Source organism: Cygnus olor, chromosome 9 (assembly GCF_009769625.2).
Source record: "Cygnus olor isolate bCygOlo1 chromosome 9, bCygOlo1.pri.v2, whole genome shotgun sequence".
NCBI lineage: Eukaryota > Metazoa > Chordata > Aves > Anseriformes > Anatidae > Cygnus > Cygnus olor.
In genome coordinates this window covers 14,805,033-14,823,296 of record NC_049177.1, presented here as the reverse complement: position 1 = coordinate 14,823,296, position 18,264 = coordinate 14,805,033, and the positions used below count along the sequence as shown (strand labels likewise).

The following is an 18,264-nucleotide window of genomic DNA, read 5'->3' as shown; positions in this document are numbered from 1 at the left end:
CTTTCTACGTTTACACACTGGAAGGGTGAGGGGTGGATGCTCTCAGTGAGCGGGTGGAATGATGCCTGACAGCCACTGCCAGACGCCAGTGGACTTTTTGCACTTGTTGCAGTTATGAGGTGGTTGATGTGAGGTGTTAGGCTATAATAAGACTCCCATCTGGGAAATATCATTGCTTTTAGCCCATTTGTCTGGGTGCTGGCAGTATTATTCCATTTTATTGTTCTTACATATTTTATTCCCAATAGAAAAACAACAGTGTCCATATTCTCTCAATTACTTCACTCAGTGATAATGTCTTCTACACCATCCACTGAGCACGTGTGTCTAGAGCTCAAAGATAGTGAGAACCTGAAGATGGGAGCTCATATGGTCCTAATTTGTCTAAGTCTCTTCATATAGCAGTTTCTCTTTTCATAAAACTATGCAAACATCTGGTAATCCAACCCAATTGAACTGGAAAATTGACCAGGGTGGCCAAACCAGCCAGCCCAGGGGGTGGGAATGGAGAAGACCTGTCCCAGGCAAGCTGGATGCCGCTAAACTCAGCTGCAATGCCCGAGGGCATTAACAGACCTTAATAGCCCTGAGCAGCCCCAGCTGGGGCCTCCACCCACCCTCTCTGCTGCAGGCTGAGGAGCCTCATTTAAGCTCAGCCCTTGACCCATCTTTCTTTCTGAGGTATGCTGGAGGGGTGCTGGTCAGCTGTGTCTCTGGCCAGAACACCTACAGGTCTGGGTGTTGACCTGTACGCTGAGTTCCTGGCTTGACCTCAGAACCCTCCTGTCACTGTGTACATCTGTTGTTTGCTGGGGTGTGTTTGACCCTGGTTGCCATCACTGGACCTGGTTCTGACCAGTGGGTTGGCTTCTAGCTTGACCTTGGATCTGCCTCATCCCCATGGACTTTCCTTATGACCTGACTGAAGACCTGGGCTCATGATTGAACTTGACTGCTGTCTCTGGACCTGCTCTGCTGGCTGTGTTGCTGTGTGGGGCTTGCTGGCCCTTTGGGGGCTTCTGTGTGCTGACCCCCCTTTTCTTTGCCAGGCAGACCTTGGAGCAGTAAAGACTTCTAGGTATTCTGTATGAAATTCCCATTTCTCTGAAGCCCTTTGAGCTTTGCTTCTAAATCTAATGGATATATCTAGAAGAGATGGAGTCCCCAGATAACCAAACTTTAGCTTAATCCCAAAGCAGTACCACTTCTTTTTTTGGAATAAGCCTCACTAGAGGAATTCATCATGTTCCTTCAATAACTTGCAAGATGCAGGAGGCAGTGTTGAGCTGCTGTGAGCAGGAGAGCCAGAGCCTTGCTTAGAGTGGCAGGTTTCCAAACCACTTTGTATGCTGTGTATTTGGGATTTGAAAAGAGGGAGGAATTTTTCTTTTCCAGTGCTTCCTGAGAACATCGCATGCATCATATATTTCAGGTGAGCCTCAGCAGTGTTCATGGGCTTTACTGTGGTCTTATGGTCTCCACTTAAGCTTTGTTTGTTTGGTCCTAAAGCAAATGACCTGCTCTGGGAGGACCTGTGGGAAAAGAGCCTTTGCTTAAGGTTGGGAGAAAGGATGTGTAAACTGTCCTGCAACCTCTGCACCAAGGATGGGACTTGGCTGAGACCAGGTATCCCAGCTGGTGGAGACAGGATTTTACACTGTGCTATATGGGGAGACCTGTGTCTCTGCTTTCTTGCACAGAGCATTTCCAAGGATGAGACGAGGGTGGGGAATGACAGAGCTGGAAAAAAGGAGGGATTGTGCTCTGTAGAGGGAAAGGCAGACTGGAGGCAAAACAGCCTCAGCAAGAGGGAGGAGTTGGGGAGCTTTTCTCAGCAAGAAAGGAGAGCTGCCCTCACAGCAGGGGTGAGGTGAGCTTCATAGAAGAATTCAGAAAGGTGGGAATCATTTTCCTCCCGTCCTGAGCAGTGACTCGCAGTGCATTCCCCCATCCTATTGCATACCCCTACCCAGTCTGTCCACTTGTGTGCCCACTAAACCATTCCCCTCCTCAGTAGCGCAGTCCCTGCAGTCCCCTAGTGTCTGTCCTTCCCTGCATAACCATCATAGACCTGGCACCACTTGTCTCTTCTCTCTGCTTTATTCCTGCAGCTGTCTGTCCCTCTTTCTCTCCAATGGTGCTTCACCTGATAGGAATCAAAGAAGGAGACACTGAAAAACACCCTGCCCTCTTCAGCCTTCATTCTTTATATATTTAATATCTGATTTCTTCTCTGCCTGTGTCACTTCTACCCCAGAGTGAACCTGAGAGAGCAAAGCCCAACCTGGTCCTGTTATTTAGAGCACCACTGGAAGGTGCTCAGATACCCTGCTGCTGGCTGGGGCTGGTGCAAAGTCTCGGACAGCACAGCTTCACTGCGGAAAGGAATTAAAATAATGTGCGCATAAGCCAGAAGAGCAGCCCCCCTTGCAACTCCCTGAGAGGAGGGAGATGTAGTTATAAAATGAGATTCTCTGTTCCTCAGGGGACTGTTAAAACCAGTCAATATTTATGAAGCTTTTAGTCTGACTCATGCAATTTGTTCCCTCTTCTACGTGCTTGTCTTTGGGACTCAGCTGTTGCTTGGCCTGTTACTGCCATAAAATGAGATGCTGTGGTTTAACTGTCTCCTCACTTAGCAAAGGAAGAGATGAAGGTCCCGGGCAGGGCATGAAATGGCTCCACTTGTCACCTCACTGCAGCCAACTGAGGGAGGGCACAGAGGGAAGCATCACCAGCTCCCATCAGAGGGGGATCACACTAAAGAGAAGCAGTGCCTCGTGGTTAAGGCAGAGGAGGGCAAGAAGTGCAGCTGGTCTTCCTGCCTGCCTTTCACATCCACTCCGAGGGCTGCCAGGAGACCATTCAACTTCTTAGAGAATAAACCAGCTCCAAAGTGTTCTCCTGGAATGAGGGCTGAAAGAGCAATGCAGGACTGTTAAAGCATAGGGTGTGAGAGGAGGCAGCCTGTGGACAGAAAACAGGGACCAGAGACAGTCGTGATGCTGTTTGCACCTCTGCCTCTTAATCCCAAGCTGGAGCACCTCCTCCAGACCAGACCTGTCTCCCATCCCTCCTCACAAAGGGTTATTTAGCTGAGCCAGGACAGCGCCCTGAAGTGGTGTGATCTGGAATGACCTTGTTACACCATCAGATTTACTCTGAATTTGATCCTTCTCCGTTCTGACTCACCTTCTGCAGGCCCTGAGTCCAACCCAGATGATGTGTGAGCAGTGTCCCTGAGCTCAGCAGGGACTCAGTGCCCAGTAAGTGATGCTGTGATGTTTCCTTACAAGAACAGTATTACCTTACAGAGGCTAATCTTCCTTGGCCTACAGAAAGAGGAATGCTGAGAGTGATCTGGAGCAGGAGCTGGTTTTCAGGACATCTTCCCTCTCCATCAGCTGTAGGACATGAGAGAACAGCCACCTGTGGAAGTGGTAACTGAGGTAACAGATCAGTATGCAGCAAATAAGATGTGATTTCTGCCCTAGAGCTGGGACTTGCCCTCCACAAAAGCAGTTACAAGCCCATCACCCTGCTAACAGCGACAAACCTCAGCTCCTTTTTTTCCACAGAATCATAGAAAGGTCTGGCTTGGAAGAGACATTAAAGCCCACCTAGTTCCAACCCCCTGCCATGGGCAGAGACACCTCCCGCTAGATCAGGTTGCCCAGGGCCCTGTCCAACCTGGCCTTGAACACCTCCAGGGATGGGGCATCCACAGCTTCTCTGGGCAACCTGTTCAGTGCCTCACCACCCTCATAGCAAAGGATTTCTTCCTAATATCTAATCTAAACCACTTTCCTTTAGTTTAAAGCCATTCCCCCTTGTTTTATCACTGCACCTGTGCTGGTTCTGAGGCAGCCTCTGCAGAGCTAGCACATTCTGAGCTGTCCTCAGCAAGCCCCAGCCCTCCAGCACCCGAGGGCTGCTGTCAGTGGGGCACTGTGTGTGTCCTCCAGACCATGCCGCAGCCACCAGCTGGTAAAATTTGCAGCCTGCTGTACGTGCTGATGTGGACTTGGCAGCTTCCCATGTGACTGAGGAGGAATGAACCGCCTCTCAGTTGTCTTGTTGCAAGTGTTGGGCTGAAGATGCTGAATGCTACCTGCATCAAGGACCTCTGCAAGGATCCTTTGCTGTGGCCAGAAACCTTTGTATGGGAATGAGTGCATGTGTCCATCCGTCTCTGAATGTTTTGCTTGGATTTTGCACGTTTCTTTCTACTTCAATCAGCCATTCTCAGTAAGTCTAAATTGAATGCAGCTTGTACGTGTACTTTGGGCAGCATGGCCGTAAACAAAATGGGGTGATTTGCTGCTGGAAATGCTGGCTGGGGCACTTTTAGGGCTATGGGGGTCAACTCTGCTAACAGTGCCAACTTTCACACTGTCCTTCCCCTTTCTCCCTCTTCCTCATCTCAGTTTACATCATATGGCCTTTGACTTACTGAGAAATATTACTTGTTTTTTGTGTTGGTTTTTTTTTTTGGAAAATTTTCTCACTAATGGTCACCCAGGGGAGGTGTTGTAGGGTAAATATATCTGTTTTATTTTGAGGAAATTTGCATAGGCAACCATAATACTTGCATTTCTGAGAGTCTGTCTTCTTACCTAGCTTGCCATTTGCACACAGGGCTCCTGAGACTCTCTGGTAGCTCCTGCACATGCAAAATGTGTTTTGTTGAGCGAACATCAATGCTTTGTGGATGTGAACTTGTATATACAAAATCATGACTTAAAAGGAGGGATACCACTGAGATTTGAGGGTCTATCCATTCCTCACATCACAAAGCCCTAAAAGTGGCCTTGGAAATCAAGGCTGGCAGAAGTGATAACACAAGATTTTTTATTTTATTTTTTTCTAACCAGCAAAGGATGGGAGGGTGGAAATCAAAAGGTGATCTTCGGTAAATTTAGCAGTTGTTCACAGTGGAATATAGCAAGCTTGGTGCCACATGAGAGCTGCACTGACATCAGCCCACACCAAAGTTCTTCCAACGACATCAGTGTTGAATTTCATTCAGGACGTAGTACCTGAATAACTGATGGTAGGCCAAGGGGCTTCCCCACTACCTGCCACTTTTATTAGGTTGCTTATGCTTCTGTTGTGCAGGCTTGCAGGCAGCTCCCTGCAGAGCACAAAGAGAAGAACAAATATCTGTTCTGGGGGTTTCTGTTCTTCTGACCTGTAAGAGTAAATGAAAGAGCATGATGCACAGCAGATGAGGGAAAAGCGGTAAATCCACCAGTTTTAGTATTACTTCTCACTTTCTTTGTTGCAGGAGAATTTTGGAACGCTTTTGGTCTCTTTTGCTGATGTGAAACTTAACTGCTTCACTGGGGCTGGGGGTGAACTACTACCCTTGCAAATGCATATGTAAAATTGCGGGCACAGATGCCGAGCTCATTTGCACATTGCAGTTTCCTGGGCAGCCTGTGCAAACATCTGATCTGTGCGTGTAGCTGAGCTGTGAGCAGCATTATACCTGACTTCTCATTGTATGGGTTCTCTCTACAACTAGAAAGTCAGCAAAAGCCCTGCAAGTGCACAGCTCACGATTTTCCTGCTGCCTCCCATTATGTTACACGTAAGCACGGATTTTGTTTCCTTTGCTCTTCTGTTGCAATCACTCCATTTATAACCCCTGGCGTGCTTTGTTTTATAATACCCTAATCCTTGCAGGCTTCTGCTCCACTTTTCCTCCAGGGAGCCTGAATTGAACCCTTCAGCTACCTATGGAAATTGCACACCTGCTTCTTGGTGCTCCTTGCCAAGTGCTGTAACATTGCTTCCTCTCATCAGCCATTTCTGGCACAGGACTTGAAATCTCTCCTAAAGTGCATCTTTGCTCAGTTGGAAAACCCTCATAGGTTTTGGACACAGGTTTGTATGGCATCTGATATCACGAAACACCTAGAACCGTTTTTTCCATCCCTTTGCATCGACCAGTAACTGACACACACGTTCCTGCCTGTAGGATCATTATCCTCTGTCTGCCCCCACAACAGCCTCATCAGTCAGGGTTAGCCTTGCAACCATTAAGGAAACTTTAACAAAGCCTGTTCTGCTGAAAGCGAACATCTTGATGAGGCCCAATTTATTTCACAGTTGTTATCCTGCTGACCTAAAATGACAGCATGACACTTGGAGCGGTGCCTGGTTTATTTAAGAAGCAAGCACAGAATTGTGTCTTGTGGCCTGCAGAAGGAACGGAGCTGCACGAGGTGCTCCCAGCTCCTGGTCCTAGCAGCTCCCGCCCCCAGAATCTCACTGTGGCTTTTCTCAGGGCCAGTCCAGATGGCGTTGCTTTTAGCTGTTTTTAATAGTTCCAGTCTGTGCTTCACACATCCCTTCAGGAGCACGCAGAGGGCTGGGAGGGCATTCCGTGGTGACCCAGGATGACATGTCTGCTGTTTGGGGCAGTGCCTGGGCTCCCTGGGGACTGAGACTTGCCCAGTAGCACAGTCCCGGCCATCGTTGAGACCCTGCCTGCAGCTGTCTGATGGACCACATTCCTCTGGTCATGGCGTGCTTGGTCCTCAGGGTCTGCCACAGAGAGAGATGGGGCACGGTGCAAGGACAAGGGGCTGGAGTTGCAGGCTGCAGCGTGGGGAAATCCATCTGTTTTTTAAGAGAAAAATTGCAATGAGGAAAGAGTGGAACAGTGCTCAGGGCGGTCGTGTGATCTCCAGCCTTGGAGATCCTTAAAACTCACCTGGGTAAGGCCCAGAGCAAGCCCATCAAATTTTGAAGCCAGAGGTTGGACTAAAGCTCTGCAAATATCCCTCCCAAATGAAGGTGCTCCATGAAAAAGGAGTTAAACGTGTGCCGTGCACTTCAGCTCAAATTCTGGATCAGCTTCCCAGCTGCTTTTGTCCTGGGAAATGAGATGGGCTTGTCTTCCTATGAGATTAAGCTCTTGTGAGAGTTCCTGCTTTTACAAAAGACTGAAGTGTTTTCTTATCTTAAATAAAGTGGTTATTTTCCTAGCTTTATTGGGATTAATCTATCCACTGCAACATCTATTGTCAAGCTAGCTGCTGTACAATTTGCACAGGAAAAGCCCATGTCAGTCTAGCAGAAGGGACACCTTCCATGCTTTTGTCTGGTAGCGGCAGCTTTTAGACACAAGTGAGAGCCGGGAGGGTGATCTGAGATCCACCACAATTAGGAGCCCTTTGGGAGCATAAAACGTCATTGTGCTGCGGTGCTAGCTTCACATTAGCTTCACATTTCCTGGATCCTGCTTAATTCTCTCTCATCTCCAGGCCCCCTGTGGTCATTCTCATGTTTTTGTAGGTCTTTGAAACCTCCTGTAGTCTTCAAATAATTCATGCCATCTTCCAGCCTCAGAGTTTTCATCTGAGTGTCCCCAGATCAAGATAAGATGTGAGAAGTTCAATGTCACAAAGGCAAAGAAAATGCTGTGTGCAAGGCCCCGTGCTGGGGAATGGCGCTGAGAGATGTTGCTTGCTGGTTTTACTTGTGCTGCCCCTCATGGGGGGCTACTCCAGCCCTTCTGGGCTCTGAGAGCCCTTCTGAGCTCTGGAGATGTTCCCCTTGTTTCCAGCACCAAGACCTCAGCACCACGCACGGTGTCAGCCTGAAGTTTCCTCAGGCCATAGCAGAGCTCACAGCCCCACTGCTGTCACCCAGCAGGGTCTCACAAGAAGAAGCATGTTTGCTTGATTAAGGGAGCTGGAGAAGGCACGAGAAGCCACGTAATTTGTATAGTGGACACCAGGAACTGCAGGAATCTTGACTAATTTGTGTGGCTGGCTTTGGCCTTAGATAAGATGGTACAAACCCATTACAGGAGACAAAGCAAAGAGCTGTGTGCACAGAGGAAAACTGAGGATCACTGGGATCGAGAGCTTAAAGATCGTGTTTGTGAATGCAGGGTCCAAGCGTTGGCTGTGATATATTAAAGGTGCCATGTGAATGCCTCAGGCTTTCAGCTTGTTTTATCCCTTCCCATACCTATAGGGGGCTACAGGAGAGCTGGGGAGGGATTCTTTGTTGGGAGTGACAGGACAAAGGGGAATGGCTTTAAACTAAAAGTGGGTAGGTTTAGATCAGACATTAGGACGAAATTCTTCCCTCAGAGGGCGGTGAGGCCCTGGCCCAGGCTGCCCCGGGGAGCTGTGGGTGCCCCATCCCTGGAGGTGCCCGAGGCCAGGCTGGATGGGGCTGTGGGCAGCCTGGGCTGGTGGGAGGTGTCCCTGCCCATGGCAGGGGAGTGGAAATAGAAGGGGTCTTAGAAATAAAGAAGAAAAGAAATAAAGGAGAAGAGAAATAAAGAAGTCAATAAGACATAAGGAAAGGAAAAATAAGTAAATAAGAAAGGGGATAAAAGATAAAAGAAGGGGGGAAAGGGGGGAAAAAAAGGAATTAAAAAAAAAAGGAAAAGGGACAGGCTGAGGCAGCCGCCCGCCGGCCCCGGCCTCAGCAGGCAGGGGGAGGCCGCGGGCGGCAGAGGGGCGGCAGCGGCAGCCCCCGCCCCCCCCCTCCCGCCCCGCCCCGCCCCGTCCCCCGGCCCGGCCCGGCCCGGCCCTTTCTGTCCCCTCCGCCGCCCCGTACGGCCGCTGCCGCCGGAGCCCGCCGCTGGCGGCTTGGTGCGGCGGGGCGCGGCACGGAGCGGTACCGAGCGGCGCGGAGCGGAGCGGAGCGGCACGGGCAGCATGGCCGAGATCGGCATCGACCAGTCCAAGCTGCCCGGCGTCAAGGAAGGTAGGGCGGGGGCGAGCCCGCTGTGCCGCCGGGGGGAGCTCCGGGGGGACCGGGGAGGCACCGAGGACACCGGGGGACACCGAGGGGCGCTGGGGACACCGGGGGGGCACCGGGGGGCACCTGCAGCCCCCGCCCGGCCGCCCAGCCCACCGTCCGTCAGGGCTAGGGTTGGCGCTGCAACCCATGCACATGCAGCCTGTGTTCCTCAACTTGTTTCCCTTGCAGCTCGTGTATTTATTCCTAATTTCTTTTCTTTTTTTTCTTTTTTCCTTTTTTTTCTTTTTCTTTTTTGAAAACATGCCTGAATTTGGCTATTTGGCTAGTCGGGAGCTGAAGAGGGGTGTGTGTTAGTGCAGGGAGCTGACCCCTCGCATCCCGTAGTGCTTGTGGACGAAACCCCACGTCTGCCTCCTGAACTTCCAGGGCTTAGCGTTGGCCCCGTTGGGTCATTAGCGAAATTGTTAATGGTCATTAGTGAAATCGCACTTGGTCGTTTCGGTGCTGCCAGGGGCTCATCCTTAGAGCCTGCCCGGTGTGGTTTGCTCGAGGAAATTAACCCGGTTAACCTCCGCAGCGGGCTGATAACGTTGAGTTACAGCTTGCGGGAGCTCGCCGCGCTCGGTCGGGGCGGCTTATGCTGAACGAAAGCGTGGCGATGGGGTGAAGTTCAGCCCGTCCCTGTGAATTCACGCCTCTGGGCAGTGTGGATGGCATTTCAGGAGCGCCCTGGTACGGGAGCTGTTGATACCCGATAGCGCTTGGGTTATTGTGCTGTCCCCAGCAGCTCTGAGGGCAAAGTAGGTGAGGCCTGAGCTGCGCTGTGCAAAGCCTCAGGCAGGTCTCGTGCTCGTAGCTCAGAGATATCGTTTGCTTTTGTCGTGCGAAGTGTTGAATCCGAGCTATGCTTTGGATTAGGTCCTGTCGTGCCCAGTGTTAACACCAAGCAGGAAAGAAAAGCATCGCTTTCCGTACCTGGGGGGGATATTTATTGTTCCTGATACAGAAATCACTGTTGATCCTTCGGGAAAGACATCCCCTTTCTCCGTGTTGGGCAAAGGTCAGTTTAGTCATTCATTAACAACTGAGCACGGTCCTGCTGCATTGTTGTGGTTCCAGTACTTTGTTCTTCACTTGCTCCCCTTTTGGAGGGGTGTCTGTCTGTCCACGTCCAGCTTTCCTCCCTGGTCGCGGGTGGCTGGGACGGCTGCACGACAGCGTCGTCCTGCTCCTTTGTTGTGGGCTCCAAAGCTGCTCTACAGGCGGGGTCGTTTCCCTGCAAGGATGGCAGGGAAAATCCGATGACTGTGGCTAGGTGCTTACTACTTGTGCTTACTTCCTTTATTTTTTTATTTTTAAAGGCATTTATATTAGCTGAAAGCGTGACGTCGATGGAGCTTTGCTGGTGAAAACTGCTTCAGCCAGTCCAGTTTGCTTAGTGGGCAGGAGTTTACTGCTGTAAGATATAACCTCAAAACACTCTCGCAGAGTAAGCTAGAGCTTGGTGCTGCAGCCTGCTGTTACCAAGCCGCTTTTTCCAGGCATGCAGAGTTCATTTTCTGACCGCTGTGGTCAGTAAAGCTCTTGTAAGACGTTTGCTGAAGGTTTTGGTGGTGGCTGCAATATGTGGGCTGAGCATCTCTGCCAGTATTTCCACTTGCTTCTCAAGTGCCTGTGACATTTTCTCTTTTCATAAGGCAGCTTTTGCTGCGTGCTCTTTTGACCCTCCCCGGGGGATTGCTCAGCTGTCTGTGTGTCAATCTTTTCTTTTTTTTTTTTACTGGAGGTCTAATTTGCGAGCCTTTCAGGGACAAAAGCATCCTGGAAATATTATTTTAATTAGTTACTTATAAAGCGAGTAAAAGAAACTGGCTTGAGCTCTGCTTGCTCTCTGTCTTTCCTCTCCTGTGCTCCGATGCGCTGCTGGAAGTGAAGCTTGGGCAGGGCTTCGCAGCCTGCTTTAAATGAGCTCTGCAGCCCAGCTCAGCACCGTGCCATGCCCCAGCACCCAGAGGTGTCCCTGCCCCTGTGTGAGAGGCTCCGGGGAGGTAATTCTGGAGCTGTGCAGACCTGCCCCTCTCCGGGGGGTGCATCTGCGGTCCTGTCTGCCGTTGCCAAAGGGCTGAGGTCAGTGACAGTGCTTTGTGGAAGGACCACCTGGCAGCCGAGGCTGAGGCTCAGTCCCTTACCGGTGTGGTTGGTGGTGGCAGGGAAAACCCCCGGGCTCCTGATTTCAGTGCTGGTCTGACACCGCTGAGGAGAGAGAAGGGAGTCAGGGGGCAGGGCAGGAGAGATCCTGCACTCTGGTCTGGCAGTACCTGGCTCTTTGGAACTGAAGAAAATTGCAATGGTTTAAGTTTTTATTTGATTTTATTTTTAATAGCATTAAAAAAGCGTAAAGGCAGCGTGCCTGTGCCAGTAATTACAATCAACCCAGCCACACTGCTGCCACTTAAGCTCCAGTCTTGACAAAGGCGAATTGTCACCCCCACCTGCGCTGCGAGAGGCACAGCAGCAATGCTCACCTTATGACTTCTTGTATTTATTGTCTAATTTGACTTCCTGAAGCTCCTGATCTGAACTTTCAAATGCTGCTGGTTGTTTCCCAAACGTAGAAGCAGAAGATGCACCTCCAGCTGCTGCCCCAGGGAAACAGGAGAGGCTGGACTTATTGGCAAGGCAGCCTTGGGGACAGGCAGACTAACTGGCCTTAACAGACACGGAATAGAAGTTTGCTGTAAGCATCCATCTTCCTCCCAGGCACAGCACCTTCCCTCTGACCCTTGCAGCTTAACCTGACCTTCACTGAGACGCCTGCAACAAAAGCCCGCTGGCTGGAAGCGACAGACGGACGGGTACCTCCAGGGACAGGGTGCCGACCTTATCGGCTTACAGCAGGGCTCGCAGTGTGTGCGCGCTCAGCTACACGACGGCGGAGGGAAGGAACTCGATGTCTGTCAGAAATGCAAGTGGGTTCAGAAAGCTTTGATTGCTGGCACGGTATCCGGCGAGGAGTTTGTGGGGATGGATTCCGCTTTGGGATTTTTCCAGAGGGTGGCGTTGAGGGGTGAGCTGTCAGCCGTGCTCGTGTGAAGGAAGGGTTCAACATCAGCTGGTGTCAGCGGGACAACTTTGAGAGCGGCTGACGGTCAGCCAGGTCACCGTGAAGCCACCTGCACCGTGCCCTTTGGCTCCAGCTGATGTTTTTTTCATGGAGCATGATGTGCAGTGTCACAGCTCTCTGCTTTGCGACTTCCTCTGAGAAGTGCTCTGAAAAATTCAGGCGAGCTGGATGGCTCGAGGGCAGCGGGGCGGTGGGGGCTGATGGGACGTGGACACAAGATTTTCTTTCTAGGTCATTGGTTCATGTCCAGCCCTTCTGAGTAATAGGAGGTCTGTTTTTCCAGTGTGCATGAATTCAGTAGCTGCCGCTGTGGTGCTCATTTTGCCTCTGGTTAAAGCTGGGTGAAAGTTTTATTATGCATTCAGTTGTTCCGGGTCTGCAGCACTTGGCAGAGGAGATGGGCAGGATTAGCATTTCATGCTCGTGGCTCCAGAACTCAGCTCTGAGCGAGCAGGTCTGCCTCCTCCCAGCCCTTAAATCCTCGCGCTGTCCTCCGTGAGCTGCCATGAGCATTGTACCGAGGCAAAAAGATTGCCCAAAAAGCAGTCTTTGGCAGAGAAAAGCTTTCAAACTCAAGTTGATGCCTTCTGCAGACAGATATTTCCTTAGTTACTGACAAGCAGAGAAGTTTTGGGGCCAGAATAAAGGGTGCACAGCCTGTTTTGTCCCGACTCCTGGAGGTGGCCAGGAGGCAGAGGGAGTTCACAATACTAGGACGTTGGCTGGCGCCCATTGCTGCTGCCTGAGCAGTGCCTTGCAGACAGCATTGTGTTTACTGTGACCGCGGGCCTCTGTTTAATCTTTAATTTCCCGTGGCCGTGAGCAACGTCAGAGGGCTTGTGTGTGCCAGGCGGAGTTAGAGACGGCAGGACGGGCCTGTTGTGCCCTCGCTGGGGCTACGTAAAATGCCTCTGCTCTGCTGGAGTTAGCCTTGTTTTTCGTCTTGCTGAGAGATACCCAGCTCGCGTGAATGTGGCGATTTATGGATGAGGTGACATGTCCCCTCCCTGCTTCCTTGTCCCCTTCCCAGCGTGCGTGCAGCTGGCCGGCTGCTGAGCGCCGGTTTGAAGGCTGAAAGGCTGCGGGAGGTGGCTGAGCTGCTGCCAAAACCGCCGTAAAACTTCAGAACTTTAACTGCGCTTTCTGGCATCGTGCTTGCTGCTGGCCTGTCCTTTTGTCTTCCTCTGAAACGACGATAAAGGTGTTTGCCTTTCTGCTGCCCCTGCCTTGCAGTGCATTAGCGGCCCTTTGCTGGGCATTGCCGCCTGGGAAGGCAGGGCAGAGCCTCCCGCAGGGACGCTCTGTGCTCTCCTTACCGTGCTGGATGGGTTCGGGCCACAGGGAAGTCTCTTGGCATTTCGTTCATATTTCCCTTTTAAAAACAGAAATTGGGCCCTTTGCACCGTTTCTGTCTTAGTATGTGAAAAGATACCGTGCTGCTTGTTAACGCTATAAGTGCTATAAGGCCTTGGCACAATATTGCAGCTGGGAGATCCTTTTAGCAGGGCTATCGTGAGCCTCGCATTCAGCAGGCGTGGTGCTCATAAAATCCACTCAGTAACCCTGGCCACCCTGTATTTTAAGCCATCAGCACTTGTCAGAAGCATTACCATCCCTGGGGAGAAAGGTATGGGTGAAACCCTGCCCAGAACCGCTGCACAGCCCTTCTGCCTGTACCCAGGCGGTTTGTGTCAGGCTCTGGAAGCTGAACCGCTGATTATTTTAATTGCACGCTAGCCCACAGTGCCACCGCCACGCTGCTCTGCCAGCCCCGTAAGAGTGGTTTGATCTCTCTTCGACTCAGGGCTGCACTGGTGGGGTTTGGTCCGCGCGCTCCTTGCAGCCCTGCCTGCGGTGAGTGCTGTTCAGGACAGAAAGTCGAGGTGGGTTAGCAGGTGACTCACTCTTCTTCACTTCTCTTTTCAAAGGAGGTTTTTTAAAAAACTGCGTGCAGCAAAATGCTGAGGTCATGTGTGTGCATGTGCGTGGGTCTTACTTTCACCAGCCGTTCTGCCGAACCGAGTCAGTGGTCAAAGGAATGAGCTACAGAGGAAACTTAATGTGGGCTAAATACGCGATGTTCAGTCAGTGAGGGCAGAGGAGAAATACCTGAAGGTACTGTGAAACAAGCATACCCAGCTTTGGCCACTTACAATGAGAAAGGACAAGAGGCTGGAGCGTGCCGCAGCCCGAGATGTCCCTTGTAGAGGGACCATCGCTGCTGACCCCTGGCTTGGAGGCAGCCTTCACCAGCTCGGGTGGAAAGCCTGTGCCCAAATGCGTGGACAGACGTCAGGGTGGCTTGGATGGAAAGCCTGGTGCACATCAGGATGGCTTTTGCTCTGCAGAGGTGTCTGAGCTTATCAGGTGCGCCTGCTGCGGGCGTGGAAACCTTACCTGGGGCATCCTGGCGGGAGGGAGCTTCCCTCTGTTCTGAAGCTGGTTTTATTCTGGGATGCTGGTATGGAAGCGGGGATTTAAGTCCGAAATTCATCAGTGTCTCCTGTAGCCTTCTCCAGTGGGGCTGGGGTGAAGCAGCGGAGGACAGCAAGGAGAGACCTGGGACTTTTCCAAGCCGCCAGGGTGTTGGCTGTTCTCGTGGCGCGCGGGGAGCGCCGCTATTCACAGGGCTCTGCTCTCCTGCAGGCCTTTCAGCCGGCGCCAGGTTTCCGAAGGAAGTAGGTGTTGGGAAGAGGCTGGGCTCCCCTGACGTAATTCGCAGTGCTCGAGGGGCTGGGTGCTTGGCTGGGGCTGCGTGGCCCTGCCCGTGCCCCCCCCGATCCTGTAAGGAGGAACAGGCAGCTCTGCCTCCAGACCTGCTACCTTTTGCTCCAGGCTGTTGGCGGTGCCTAGAGTGTCAGATCTGGCCACGCAACAGGTGAACCTATTAGGTCCTGATTTTAGTCTTTTTTTCTTCCCCCTCCAAGCTGTGCGTATATGCTACCACTTTTTTTCCCCTCCAAGCTGTGTGTATACGCTACCACTTTTTTTCTCCCTCCAAGCTGTGTGTATACAGTACCACCTAAAGGTGATTTAGCCCTCAAAAGGAAAAAAAAAAAAAGCTTCTGACTGTCTTGAAGCTTCTTTTGTGCTCTCAGAGCAGGCATGCGAGGGAATCGGGCTGTCAGCCCTACAAATGCTTTGCAATGCGTGTGAACTGGACGCAGATGCCCAGATGCAGTTTGCTCCAGGTTTGTGGTGCAGGCTTCGCCTCCCTGCCCGCCTGCTCCAGAGGCTGGGGCCGTGTTCTCACCCTCCTATGCTGCTGTTTGTAATCTTAGCTGCTGAGGGCAGAGTGCCAGCACAAGGCTCTGACAGGAAGGGGGACGCTGCAACTCTACTGACTTGTGACTCTTTTATAGATGGATGCGGGAGTTTGACTGATCCGGGGCCAGCTTTGGTACTCTGTGTTCTCCAGAGCTGACTAATAAACGTGGAGAGCTTAAATGTGGGAAGTGTGTGTCAAGGGGGGGAGAGTACCCGAGAGGGGCTGGCAGAGCAAAAACTAAACAAGAAAAGGGTGGGGGGGGTGTTTTAAAAATGAAGCAGAGCATCCTTGACCTGTTAGACACAAGACAGCTGTCCTCACAGGGCAGAGAAGGCTCATCTGCAGCGCGGGCGGCAGGCAGGAGTGCACCTTTCTAGGAAGAAGGAAGCTGATAGGAATCTGCAAGAACCAGAGCTGGTCGCAGCATCCCTTCAGACACCTTCAGCTTTGAATGCAGCAGTTGGCCAGGTTTCCAACAAGTCCGGGAGGCTGCCCTGAGGCCCATCCTGCTGGAGCTTCGCTTCGCTTGGTATCTGATCCAGATGAATGAAACCTGCGTGATGATGCTGCAGTCCGCCCAGCTGCAGCTCTGGTTTAGCTACGGGCCTTGGAGCAGTCTCAGGTTTGGCTCCAGTCACCTGGGCATGGAAAAGAAAGTGGCACTTCTGCTGCTTGTTCCTCTAAATGACAGCAGGTCCTTCAGGGTGTAAAACCACAGTGAGGTTTTTAGAGGAACTAGAACTCTTCTTGGCACTTGGTGCCTTCACGTGGGTGTTAGCTTTACAGAAGTTAGCCTTGTGCAGCGAGTACTGGAAGGGTATTGAGCAGTGCCTCTCTGAATCCCATCTTCCTTGTCTTTTCTGCATTATCTTTTAGGGTTAAGCTGGAAGAGAAGCCTGGGAAGGCTGACTGTTTGAATTATCCTGGCTCCATCTCTGTGGCGCTGCTGTGTGAGCTTATTCACTACTGCCTAAAATTGGGGGTGTTAAAATGAAGCACCCACAGTCCAGAGTGCTGTGGCTCCTGAAAGCCACCCCGAAGCACAGGGTGGAACTGCCAGCCCTCCGCAGAGCTGCTGCTGCGCTGAGCAAGGGATTTAGGCTTGCATGGAGCAGGGAACAGAAGTTTTGCCTGTCTGGGAAATTAGCGTGTCCTTCCAACAGTGTTGCGTAGTATGAAATTGCTGAAGATGCTGAAGTGAAAGCTACTTAACAAATCAAAGTAAAATACGGTAATCGCTGTTGAGATGGATGTGGGGGAGAGGAGCGTATAGAGTGCAAATCCCTTGAGATGCGAACTCCATGCCTGAGCAGTTTTCTGAGTGGGTGGCTGTTCAGCGTTGTGCATGAGAGGAGACTGTTTTTCTTTTTCCTTCCCTTACACCACTTTAAATGAGTGGTGTTGGGCTTAGAACTAAAACTGCCATGACATCCTGTTTGGGGAGGAGGGGAGAGAGAAGGGGGAAAAAAAATCACACACACAAAAATCCTCCTGAGAAGAACAGCATCATATGATTTGTGGGACACCATTGAAGGCATGGTTTACAGCTATAATAGTGTTTGTGGGGACATCCGTGTGAGCCAGGGATTTTGGTTGGGGCAGCAGTGCTTGTTTTGCTATGCCCTATGGTTGGGGGCAGTGGTGAGGGTTGGCTGATAGAAAAACTTCTGTCATTCTGCTTTCTACTTTTAAGGTGCCAAAATACTGTTCAGCTTCTCCAATGTGCCTGCACTTGTGGAACAGGAGGCAGCAGCTGTAGCAGCAACTGGGGGGGATTTTTTTGACTCAGAGTACTTCAGATCTGGGACCTGGCTGGAAGGGCTGAGTTTTTGAAGCATGTGTCAGTAGTCCTGAAGGCTCAAAGTCATTATCAAGTACGTGTGCAAGCTTGAAGTGCTTCAGCTCAGTATTTTCTTCTGAAAATCAAGGACATCCTTGACCTATGAGTTGTGTTTTAGGCTTGAGGGATAAAAAGAGTTGCCCTTATCTAGAAAGTTATCTAGAAAGACTGCAGGTGAAGCTACGTAGAATGGAGTTATCCAATGGTGAAAAAGATGTCAGTTTTCTGTAATAAAGGCAGAACAATAGTTTGGGGTTTTTATCAAGTTTTGTGGTGGGGCATGGTCTAAGATGACCTTCTGAGGTCCCTTGTGGTGCTACTTTCTGCAGTCTTAGGTATCTCCAGCTTCCTGTTTATGCTGTGCGAGCTCATCACCTTCTGCTTTGGAGTGCTCAGCAGATGCTATCTCAGCTTGAGGACTGCTCTACAGCACAGTTCGCAGGCGGGTTTAAAGGAGAGAGAATGCCAAGGTAGTGGCCTCAGAGAGGGCATTTCGTGAAGGGAGGGCTGCTGATTTCCATTTCAAGGCAAGTTAAAAGATCGACTCACGTTCTGAAGGTTTGGTTCGAAAAATGTATGTGGCCTTCCTTTCAAAGCATTGATTGGGGAGCTGAAAGGTTGCTGTTGGAGATAGGTGCAGGCAGAACACAAACCTCTCCTGCCCTTGACCACAAGGCATTATCTGTAGAGCAGAGAGGATAACCTCCTTCCCAAATCCCAAGTTGTTTTTAGCTTCTGTGCCAAGACTGCCAATAAAAACAAAACAAAAAACAACCTATGGTTCTGTGGAGATATTTCTTGCACTGCATATTTGCCCCTTTTCAGAGTGAGGCAGAGACCTGTTGTTTGGCTCCCAGTGGGGCTGCCCAGCCTCCTCACACTGCCTCATAGCTCCCGGTTGTGCACGCCGTGCTGAGGAGCAGAAATCCCTTCCCCAGGCTGCCCTGCCTTTCGCCCAGGGGCCAGCTTCTCCCTGTGCTGAGTCTGATTTCCTTGGCATCGTCTGCCCGTGCTGATCGAGGCCCTAGGAATGCCGTCTGTAACTCCAGCCCCGGCAGCTGAGACGTGCCCTGGCCAGCCCGGGCGCCACGTGGATTAGCGCGAGCTCAGGGATCTTCTGGTGCCACGGGAGACGCAGGAGGGAAACGAGAGGCTTCGCTCGCTGCTGGCCGGGGGCGAGCAGGCGATGGATGTCCTGACTCCACGTTTCCTCTGGAAACTGCCCCTGGTTAGCCCCTCGCCCCCAGCTGGGTGCCAGCTTGGTCAGGCTAGCTGGGGTTCAAGGAAACGATCTGCAGG

General features: G+C 51.4%; 1 protein-coding gene and 1 long non-coding RNA gene across 4 annotated transcripts in view; both read left to right on the top strand.

Moving 5' to 3' along the window:
- The first annotated feature begins 682 nt into the window (after positions 1 to 682).
- On the top strand, positions 683 to 8,195 carry LOC121074877. 2 transcript variants are annotated; one of them, XR_005822589.1, is made up of 3 exons: positions 683 to 1,432; positions 3,202 to 3,449; positions 5,288 to 8,195. It is a non-coding gene; the product is annotated as an uncharacterized LOC121074877 (long non-coding RNA). The 2 variants fall into 2 exon arrangements; XR_005822588.1 differs by having other exon boundaries at positions 4,001 to 8,195.
- A 334-nt stretch (positions 8,196 to 8,529) lies between these two features.
- CCDC50 (coiled-coil domain containing 50) overlaps positions 8,530 to 18,264 on the top strand; it is a 42,154-nt gene continuing 32,419 nt past the window's right edge. The window contains exon 1 of one of the 2 annotated variants that reach the window (XM_040567587.1): positions 8,530 to 8,736. In XM_040567587.1, the coding sequence (XP_040423521.1) occupies positions 8,688 to 8,736 (49 nt within the window). In that variant the 5' untranslated portion in view covers positions 8,530 to 8,687. The remainder of the gene's footprint in view (positions 8,737 to 18,264) is intronic. The other variant, XM_040567588.1, reaches the window with a different exon arrangement.